Source organism: Lycorma delicatula, chromosome 7 (assembly GCF_047948215.1).
Source record: "Lycorma delicatula isolate Av1 chromosome 7, ASM4794821v1, whole genome shotgun sequence".
NCBI lineage: Eukaryota > Metazoa > Arthropoda > Insecta > Hemiptera > Fulgoridae > Lycorma > Lycorma delicatula.
Window position 1 is genome coordinate 28980929 of NC_134461.1, and position 11741 is coordinate 28992669.

General features: G+C 32.5%; 1 protein-coding gene across 4 annotated transcripts in view; it reads left to right on the plus strand.

The window, feature by feature from the left end:
* Window positions 1-11741, plus strand: part of Hap40 (Huntingtin-associated protein 40 kDa) — a 49838-nt gene that overhangs the window by 21197 nt on the left and 16900 nt on the right. For all 4 annotated transcript variants that reach the window (XM_075370424.1, XM_075370423.1, XM_075370425.1 and 1 more), the window contains exon 6: window positions 7950-8062. In XM_075370424.1, the coding sequence (XP_075226539.1) occupies window positions 7950-8062 (113 nt within the window). The remainder of the gene's footprint in view (window positions 1-7949; window positions 8063-11741) is intronic.

Below are 11741 nucleotides of genomic sequence, written 5' to 3' on the forward strand. Positions count from 1 at the left end.
AAAAATGAATGCTTCCCAATGTACATTAAGTCCTCTGTCAGTAACAAATCATGATTTAGAAGGTAAAGTAAATTACCATCATCTATCCATAGATGAGGATTTCTCCTTTACTATTCTCTCATTTTCCTTAACCACGGTCTCTTCTTTCCCATTATTGATTCTGTTTTGTTCAGATCTGATCTCACTAGATTCTCCATGCCAAAGATTCTAGGACCTGAAGAATCACTGGATCCTTAGTGTACATTAGAGGTGGCCTGTTAATCGACCGAGGTTTGTGTTTTATGTTCAGTGACTGTATAGATAGTCTAATGGCTTTACCATTAAGGTAAAGTCAAGCTTCCTAATCCTTCCCCCAATTCAAAAACATGAGAAGATGAAAGAATATTCCGAAGTCTCTTAATACTTTATTGCATACAAGCTTTGTATACAGAGATAATGCATTTGATCAAAGTATGTTCCTGTAGTTGCTTGCTTGTTTGTAGTAATTGAATAAACCAAACAAATTTTACAAAAAAAAATTATAAAATTCAGATTTAAGCTGTTTGTTATTTCTTTGTTTGAGCTGTTTGCTTGTTCATTCTGTTTTAAGAAATTTAACTGCAATGGACATTCAAAGAATTAGATTCAATTTTGATAGTAAAAATGTGAGCTGCTGAATTTAATGTGGTTATACATCCATTCAAGATTATGAATTCTCTCGAGACAACTAAAAACCACTATTACTGATCAAATTGTCACAGAAATTCACAATGTGGTCTTAACTACTCACCATCCGAAGGTTCGCAAAGTTGCTGACATTGCAGATATCTCAATAGATCTTTCACTAAATTCTACTTGGTGTTAAGGGTATGAAAAAGCTTTCTGCTTAATGAATTCAACGTTAACAGTTAACTAAAAAGATACATTCAGATGTATCATCTTCATTGTACTCATCTTCATTTTCAAGGGTAAGATTTACTTAAACTCAATTTCATTAAGTTTCTTTGACATTTTATAACAGTAGATGAAATATGGACTAACCATTACATGCCAGAGACCAAACAGTGGGTGGGAGCTGGTAAAGTGCATTAAGGATAGTGAAGTAGGTTTCATTTGCAGGTAAAGTCACAGCTGGAAAAAGGCAGAACTATCACCGGGGAGTATTACGGTTTACTATTGGATCAATTAGAGAGTGCTATTCATGTAAATGTTAACATCCAGCCAAAAAAGTATTCTTACATCACAATAATGCACCCACGCACATGCCTGTGGTTGTTGTTGCAAAACTCAATGGCTTATGTTTTGAAGTGCTTCTTTATGCACCGTATGTGCTAGATTACTTGCTTCCAATGATTTCTTCTTTTACCAAACCTAAAGAAATGATTCGCTGGACAAAGATTCACTTCAAATGATTAGTTCAAAGCTGAGACTTCCATTATTTGCAGAGTTACAAAACCACAGTATACTGAAGTAGTAAAAAGTTTGGAAGTTGTTGATCGAAATGTATCAAAATTGTTAGGTGACTATATTGATAAAAAAAATTCTGAAATATCTTGTGTTTTTTTGTCAAACAGAACTTTTCAAATGACCCTTGTTGATGTTCATTTCCTATACTGGTTTCCATTAAAAATCATAATTAGAAAAAATCATTTAGTTGATTCAAAAATCTTCTTTTAAATAACTTTGAAAATGTTAAAAAGTTTTTAAAGGGTCTAAAATTCAGTGAGATAATAATGTTTCTCAGCAAGTTTGTGCCTTTTTTTATTTCAATTAATTTTACATTATAGGTACGTAATTTTGTGTTGTTACAGTACTTGATGTAATCGTTAGTGGATCTTCAATATCATAACTTCATTTGTAAACTTATTATTTTCATTATTCCCAGATATAAAATATTGTTAAGTCCCAGATATAAAATATTTTATATTTTATATATCGTAGAGGGAGTCAAAATTACAGAACACCTTAAACAACTTTATAAGCATTCCAGATAGAATACTGTATCTTTCAGGATATGGTATTAGTATTAACATTTTAACACTCTTTATGTTATAATCATTTTAAAAGTCTCTTTAAAACAAGAAAAAAGGTATAAATGAATAATTGGTACTTACAACAATACCTGCCTGCACATTTATTTTGACTGGATACTGTGTATTTGCCTCCTAATAGCAGTAGGAATAATTTCAGTAATTTCTGTCCAGTATTGACAATTATGGTGATTTAAATTATTTTTAAAAAAAATTTGCATTAATCATTAAAATCTATCTTGTTTAATAAATTAGGATCTGCACAATTGTTCATTATAATTTCACAGAACTCAAGTCTTCAATTGTAGTCATCTTCATTAAGTTCTTGCACCAGATGATTTTTGAAGGGTTTGAATTTTCACTTTTTAATGTTCAAATCTGTGAACTTTGACTAATGTTATGTTCTTGTGCTGCTGTTCAAGTTGAGGAATGAGGATTCTCAATAAATTCTTACATAAACTCTAACAATTTATTATTATTTGTTGCAGATTTAGACCTCCCTGGTTTTTCGCTATTGTTAATGCTCCCTGTTTCTTCAAATCGCTTGATGATTTTTGACACTTACCTTTCGAAATAGGGTTACAATTATTAAATGTTCCATTGAACAATTCACAAATTTCATTATACGACCTAACTTTTATCACCAAAGCCTCTCATCATTAAAATTTTGAGCCTCTCCTGTTCACTAAGTGACATTGATAGCAATGTTTGTAGGTAACACAAAAAAAATTAATTCAGTAAAAAACAATTGATAAAAAAAAATGTAAATAACAAAAGTGGCCTACAAATGCAGTAAAGGGAGATTTAATCAACTGATCACAATTAATTCTCATAAGAAATTAACAGTTAGTAATGAAACACTAAACAGAATATTACACAACAGTGAAATAAACTTGATTTTTGCAACACTGATAAGAGACTAGTTTAATTTCTTTTTATTTAATTTTATTATTTGAATTTATTAAAATTATGGTGGTCTGTACCAACATTTTGGGTACAGACATCATACCAACTGTTTATTTACACCATTTTTGTTGTCTTAAAGGTACTTTTAACATGATGTATCACATAAACGGTGTTACCGTTTAACATATTTGAGTCGTAACCCCTGGGCCACCCCCCCTCCCCGAAGAAGGGGTTAAAATACTATTTCTCGTCAAAAGGTGATGTAGTTGACCGATATCTTATTCTGAAATTTACAGTATTCTATCTGGAACAGTTTTAAAGTTGTTGAGGGGCTTCCATACTTTTGATTTGCTCTGTATAAAATATCCACTGGTTTTTGTCATAGATTTATAGCAGTGTTAAATTTTTAACACTGATTTTTTTTATAGGAATAGGTAACAGGAATAGGTAATAGGTTAAATAAAAAAATAACTTGTGAAATATTGAAGTATAATTAGTTTTTGTTATATTGCAGTATTTGTTTTATTTTCAAATGTATATAAGAATTATTTACGTTGCTTTATTCTCCTGACCATTCAATCCCAAAGTTGTTTTTGCTCTCACCAACCAGCCTTCTTTAAAAAACTGTATCTGCTACCAGTTTATTCAGATCTTTATAGACTTAATGTCACCATCTCAATTTAGGTTGTCCTATGTATCTTTATCCTTCTGACTTGATTCACATCTTTCACTTGTGAATCTTCTTGTCTGCTGTCTTTTTGTTCCAGCCATCTTAATCTTCGTGTTTCAACTACATTCATTACATCTAGTTCCTTGTATAATTCTTTCGTGTCTATTATTCTTCCTCCTTTACTCACTGTTATCACAAACTGGACCAAAAAATCTTTCTTAATACTTTATTTACAGAAGCTTTATTTACCGGTCGCTTAATTTTTGTTTCTCCGTATCATTGGTTCTGCTTCATGTAATAAACAGGTTTCTCTGTTGTGTTACAGAACTTTATTTTATTTATCATAAAGTTTAGTTGGTAGTTATTTGTTAATGCAGTTTTCAGTGTCCTATCATTAAAGTTTCTGCTTCTAACAAGTTTCTACTGTTCAGTATTACCTCTTAAGTATTTAAACTTTGCCTGTTTCTCCAGTTACATTTACCTTCACTTTCAATATTGTTGTATTTTTCCTAAAACTAAATTTCTTCCAGTTTATGTATGAAAGTTTACTTCCAGTTCCACTTTACACTAGTTTTTCAGATCTTTTGTTTCTCAGTGCACAGCCAGGTTGTTTCCAAAAGCTAATGTGTTCATTTTTCCACCGATGCATACATACATTTTGCTTTTCTCTTTTAGTTAAATTGAAAAGCAGAACTGATGGTGTTTCTAATTTATTCATCTTTTCCTAAGGTTTTCCACTATTAATGCTGACATTAATTTTTTGTAAATTTCCCTTTCATAGAATCAGCCCCTGTTCTTCTCCAACCAAGCTTTCTACACACAGTTTTAAATACTTTGGAATTATTTTTAAGAAAACTTTGTGAATAATTAGTTGTGATATCTCCTTTGTATGTATAAGCCTGTTTGTTGGCTTTCTTATTTATAGGTACTGTAACTATTTCTTTCCATCCAGCTAGTATTCTCTTCTTCCTCTGATTTTTAAATCTGCCAGTGTAATTAAACAATTATTTCTTCATTTTAACATTTCTCTGGTTATTCTGTTACTGAGATCTTGTGTTTCTTATAATTTAATTGCTGTTCTCCTCTTTCCTTTTTAATAAGCACTTCTACATGTATTTTGGATTATTATTAAGCAATTCAGTATTTTGGATTATTATTGGTATATTCCTTGTTAAATTTTTCTTCTTCATTCAGCAACTTCTCAGAAACTGAGGTAATCTCAGCTAAAATACAAGAAAGAAAAATAAAAAAATAAGGAAAAGAAAAAAAATCAAATCATCAAAAAACCTTTAAATTTAGAATTTAATATGTATTTTTTACTGTTAGTAAATTTTTTTTTGAGTTTATTTATTTTTACTTTTTTACTTTGCGCTTACGGTGTTAGGATATATTCAGTTTCCTTGGGGTCCTAGGTTTCCTTGGTTATATGGATTTATTTCAGGCTTTTAGTGATGCATTGAAGTTATTTAGATGGAATTTTCTTTCCTTTTCTTTAGAAATTGTTTAATTTGTTTTTTAATCTATATTTTGGTATTAGTTATTTCTTTGTTGTTTTGGTTATTATTTCTTTTTAGTTTTAATTTTCTTAGATTTGTCTATGGCATGTTTTTTTTTGTTGCTCTGGGTTTGGGGTTTATTTTGTCATAATTGCTGGTTGATCATCTAATTCTGTTTATTCCTTACTGGGTTGTAAGCACAGAATTTCTCAGGGAATTTTGTATGAAGTTGTTTTTTTTTTAACTATGCTTTGTTTTACTTTGTATTGTGAATATTTTAATGTAATCATTTGGAATGTATCCTCATTGTTTATGATTTTCTATATGGAGGGGGATGATTTTCTATATGAATATTTTCTGTATTCTTCTCTATTTCTCCCCTTGCAAAGCTTTGCTTCTTTACTGTTGTAACTTTTACCTAGGACAAAATTTTTTTAATTTTTTGTTTTTGTTCATTCTCTGTTTATCCAGTTCTTTTTCTTGTAACTCAGGATAAATTTATAAATTTATAAATTTGTAAATCGTAATAAATTGTCTTGCTGTTTTATTCTAGTGCAATATTCTGATTCTGATTCATTTTTCCTTTTGTGGATTTTTCTGACTATTCTCTAATTTTTATTAAGATCAAAAGGTTGTCTAATCTGCGTTCTATCTGCCTTGTTAAATTGCTTCTAATATTTCTAACGTTACTTCTGTTTCTCTGGTCAACTAGGACATAATCTGTTTGATTTCTAATGTTTTCCTCTAAGTGAAATCCAAGTTACCTTATGTATGTACTTTCTTGGAAATGCTATATTCATGATTTTTAAATTACTTTCAACTGTCACATTTAGCAGTCACACTCGAAGTTTGTTTCTCTCTAGAGGTTTTTTTGTACCAGCCTCCTCCTTTCACATTATATGTCTTCCTGTCTGCGTTCACATCACCCATCACAAGCCATAAATCATGTCGTGGGAGTTTAATGATTAACTGCTAAAAAATTTTACTTTCTCTTCTGCCTCATCTTTTGAAACAAAAATCTAATTATGGGCATATTATAGGCATAATTAAGTCCCTATCTGTTATTTTTTTGATACGCGATTTTTTATTTTTGGTTTCAAATCTTGTAACTGTTGTAGTATTACTGTTTCTGTTTACTGCAAAGCCTACACAGTCCAACCAAATAATACACACCTAAAAAATAAAATTACCTGGACTTTTATACGTGAACTTACAAGGCACAAAGTAAAGGCACTTATGTGCCTTTACAAGTGCCTTTACATTATCTTTTCTGAAATCCATATCATTCAAAACTATCTGTATATTTCACGTTTACACTGAATTGTTTGCTTTTTGATAACTGCAGTTTTGTGTTTTAGTATAAGTCTATCCTCCTTGGATCCCATTCTTTCTGCTTGCTCTCTTACAAAGTCCTGCTCATCTTTTAAAATGACACCATTTCGTGTCATTTCATGAAATGGTGACATTAGATGACCTCCCAGGTCGCCTGATCTCTCAGCTTGTGACTACTTTTTGTGGGTTCACGTTATTTAATTTTTTTAATTTCCCGTTTCTTTCAATCATCCTGTATGTCTTGAATAATTCTTGTGACACTTCCCCCAGAAATAATAATATCAGGCTAAATATTACGAGAAATTTATAATATGATATAAAATGATAATATAATATAACATGATATATTTGAATTTTGGTGCCATAGTTTATAGGAAACATTAATTCTGTTGGTTGTGCTTTTGTGGTTGGCAATAGAACATACATGTTCGGCCTTCTTTTTTGTTGCGGAGTTGTATGCTATTATTAAGGCCTTAAATATAATTAGTCCAACATTTAGACATGTACTTGTATGTTCAGTTCAGATTCTATGAGTGCCTTACAGGCGATTAGTGACATGTACTCCAGACACCCTGTCATCTGTGATATACAGTCGGCGTAACACAACTATGAGCTTCTGCTGGATCCCCACCATTGGAATTTCAGACAATGAGCATGTTGATAGTGCGGCAGAAGAGACTTGTTTCCACCCTCCTTTCACCAATCGTGTTGTTTCTGATGATCTTGTGTTTTCTGAAGAGGGTGATGATTGAGAAAATGAATGGAATGCTCCCATCAACAATGAACTTTGTTCTGTTATCATCGTGGAGCTCCTTATGCAGGAATAACCGTCGTGAGGAAGTGCTGTTTGCAAATTGGGCACACTAGGCTCACTAATGGATGTCTGACTCAGACCAATGCCAATTTAGACTGCCAACTAACTTTATTTATTTATTTATTTGTTATATAAATATCATGTCTGGATGATGATAATGATACTTTGTTGTACGCCCAGGAGTGTTTCTTTTCTGTTTCTCTGAAAATTTAGATTCATTTACTAGTTTACTGAAAGCGTGTTTGTCAAAAATAATTTCTTTGTAAATATTTGGTAATTTTAGATCTTTTTTCAATTTCTCTGAATCAGCTTAGTTTAGTTTTCTATTTTTCAAAAACGTTAAATATTTGTTTCATCCATTGTACTATACTATACTAGTAAGTGACTATAAAATTTACATCTTAATTTTGGTAAATTTCTTCTGGTTTTCTTAATTTATAAATATCTTTGCATTTAGGACAATGTATTTATCTTAAAATTCTATTTTCAACTTATACTAGTTTTCCTGAGAAATAATGTAGACCTTCTACACTATATAATAATATACTTGTACAGTGTATTATAATACACTATATAATAACATTTGGGTGAACTATTTCACCAAAATATTTTAAGTTTTTTGACTCTTTTGATTGATTTTTTGTTGAAATTTTCATTGTTTGTGTTCTACTTTTATTAATGGAAAACCATTTGGTTTTTTGTATTATTTTCTGAATTTACAGATGTGAAGTTACCAAAGTCCTTCTTGTGCTGTTATTGAGACCTCCTCCTCTGAGGTTATCACCAGGATTAGCTACATTGTTAGAAAAATATACATGGCAAAATCAACCACCTGGTAAGTGCTAGAGATGTGAACAGAACTTTAATGTTTAGTTGAATAATTTTTTTTTATTTGTCATGTTTGAGGAGAGCTCATAAAGGAACTCCGTTACAGTTGCTAGGTTGATCCAAATGAAATCAAACAATAACTGTTGTTAGATTTAAGAAAAAAAAAGAGTTTTTGTCAGATTCTCCAGGTGTACTGGTACATTGTTACAGTTCAGCAAGGGTGTTTCCTGTACTGAAGGGTAGACTGCAAAAGATTTGTTGATGTATTATTGGCCGGAGTTTGGAATAATGGATTTAAAGGAGTTTGGTGGAAAGGGTTTCTCTTGCTTGTGTGGATGCTGTAGAAAACTATTCCTCTTAGTTCTGTTCAGGAGAGAATTGCTCCGTGGTTATATTTTTGGATATATCCAGGGCATTTAACAACTTGTGGTAGCCCTCTGCCTTGTATCAATTACAACAGTGGGCGTGATGAGATTGGGGTGCTAGAAAATTACTTTTTTGGGTTGTGAACTCTCCCATGCGTGTGCTGATGATGGCTTCTGTTGGTCAAAAAAATGAGATCGAATTTCGGGCAACTCAACCTTGTAGAGTACTATTAGTGTAGAAGCACAAATGGTAGCCCTGAGAAGACCACCATGATGCTTCTCCACTATGCGGCTTGATGATCGCCATCAAATGGTACTTGGGTATACTCCTTGATGAGCATTTCAGATTCAAGGAGTGCTTTCAGAAAGTCGCTAAGAAGGCGTGTGATGCCTTCTTTGGCATTTGTAGGGTGGTAAAGCTTTACTTTACTTTACAGAGCACTTGTTTGGCCAACCAGAATGAGGTATAAAAGCTACTGCGATATTCTGTTGAGAGCTTAGTGTCTCCTGTTACTTACTTTGATAGGGGCACTATAAGACTATTTCGCGTGAGGCAGTTGTAGTTATCTTTGATGTTAAAACTGATCGACATCCAAATTATTGGACACCAACCTGATTGGGTTAGCAATATACTGTTGTCTTTGTTTTAGATTGCCTTCATAGTCTGCCGTTGCCCTTTTGATTGGTTTTCAAAGATTCACTTGACCAGGTAATGCCCAAGCTCTGTCAATTTATGTCTTCGATGTGTTGATTGATCAGAATTGTTTACTCTTAATTCATTGACCAGGTGCTGCTACAGAACAATAAAATCAGTGAAGACCGATTTTAATATAGTTCATTTCATTTGTGAGTTAAAATCAACGTTAAATTATTTGCTCTAATTTAGTTCCTTTCATTAACGATTGAAATCGAAATTGATATCGTATGTGCTGATAAAATTGAAAGGTCCTCTTACTAACTTTGCCAGTTATGTGTTCACAATGAAATCCCTTTTTAAAAAAATCCCTTACTTCAATAAGACAATGGTTGCATGCGAAAAAAGTTTCACATGTTTAGCATACAATAAGCCCCATCTTCTTACAATTTCAGCAAAATTTTGGTCATCCCTTGCCGTAAGTGTTGGTGATATCAGAAATTGTTTCAGACAAAAGTTTTAGGTAATGTTTAGAGGACTAACGACCACTTTAAACTTATCAAAAAAATAGTAGGAACTTTGTTTTAATTTTGTTTTTTTTTAAAGCCCTCCCATTTCCACCCCCATGGTCTGATTTTCCCAATAACGAACTTGACCGAGATTTTGGGTCATTATATTATGTGTATAAATTTGAAAGTGAATGGTGGAAAATTCTTGTCCACAAGAAAGTGGAAAAAAAAAAAAAAAAAAAAAATATATATATATATATATATATATTATATATTATTATTACTTATTAAAATTTTCTGGCTAGAAAATTTGTTAATCAATTTAAAAAAAAAATTGTAATTTTGTTCAAAATAAAAGGCTTAAAATATTAGAAATCTTGATAAAACTAATATTTACGGATATAATGGGTTGAAAAATAAACATGACTGCCATTTTGTAATTTGGAAAGGTAATTCCTGATGTTTTTATAATTTTAAAACTTTATTACCAAATATTAATATGATCCCTCTATCCAAACTTGAGATATACATTTTTATATAAAAATAACAAAATGGCAGATGGAGAACGAAGGAGAAATCATCATCTTTCCTAAGGATACCTTATGTTTAATTTTTACAAGTAGAATCTGAAAAAGTATAGATAGCCAGCCAACCATTTTAGAAATATATATTTCTTTTCAAGGTCCGATCGGTCGTGAAATAAAAACCCGCGCAAAAATTGGATGAACTTTGCATATATGTGTTGCTCACCATTTCATGCTGCATCACTTTGTTTAGTTCTAAACACGCAGCTAGCATGTAAACATGTCAACAACAATAGCATCTCCCGCCAAGTGTGCAGTGCATGCGGTAATTTGATTTCTTCAGGCTGAAGAATGTAATGGAGCTGAAATTCATCGATGAATAAGTAATGTGTACAATGAAACTTCAATGACAGCAAAGTGCGACAATAGTGCAGGAACTTTAAAGCAGGACGTACAGATGTTCATGATGCAGGCGGTCAGGGAAGGAAGCGAGTGTCAACAGATGATCTTGTTTAGCGAGTGGATGAGGCAGGGAAGGAAGTGAGTGTCAACTGATGACCTCATTGAGCGAGTGGATGAGAAAATCGTCTGTTCACAATTTCTGTATTGCGTGATTCGTTTCCTGAAATTTCAGCTCTCTACACTATTGTGAGTGAGAGACTTCAGCATCGCAAATTATTGGATTCCCAATGGATTCACAAAACAATGAGAATGGAAGCCTCCCTAACATTTCTCCTCCCTAACATTTCTCCAGCGCTACCACAATGAAGGAGAAGATTTTTTTGAAGTGGATGCATTTTCATTCTCCCAGTAAACCAAAGAAGTTCAAGCAAACCTACTTTAACAATAAGTGTATGGCTACTCTGTTCTAAGACTGGAATGGAGTTCTCTTGGTGGAATTCATGGAACGTGACCATCATCACTGCAGCCTCATACTGCGTGACTCTTCAACATCTACGAAGGGCAATTCAGAATAAGCGGAGGGAAATGTTGTCATTGGGCATTGTCTTTCTCCATGACAATGCTTGGCCGCACACTGCAGCTGCAACAAAGAAGCTCCTGCAGCGTTTTCGTTGGGAAGTGTTTGATCACCCACCATACAGCCCGGACTTGGCTCCATCTGATTTTCACCTCTTTGCTCACATGAAATGCTGGCTAGGAGGACAACATCGAGCTGGCTAGGAGGACAACATCGAGCTGGCTAGGCACAGACATCGAGCTACAGACCAGCATAGAAACATGGCTGAAAACACAGGCGGTGCCATTCTATGACAAGGGTATTGGAAAGTTGGTACCACACTACAACAAATGTCTAAATCGGAGTGGCGACTATGTAGAGAAATAGAGAAGTAGTGTAACTATGTAAGTACTTACATATCGGACCTTGAAAAAAAATAACCCTCGTATATAAACTTTTGAAGTGATTGTAGTTTTGTGGTCTGGGGGATGTGAAACACGAAGTTTTCTTGTGAAAGGTAGCTTTCTTATGAAATTACCTAAAAACGAACTTTATTTATTACAGTTAATATTTTGCAAATAATGTGCATTTTACTTATTAATAATACAATAATAATAATAATACAATATTAATAATACAATTATTAATTATTTGATGTACATGTTAATAATTTAATGGTGTATAGTAGGACATTAA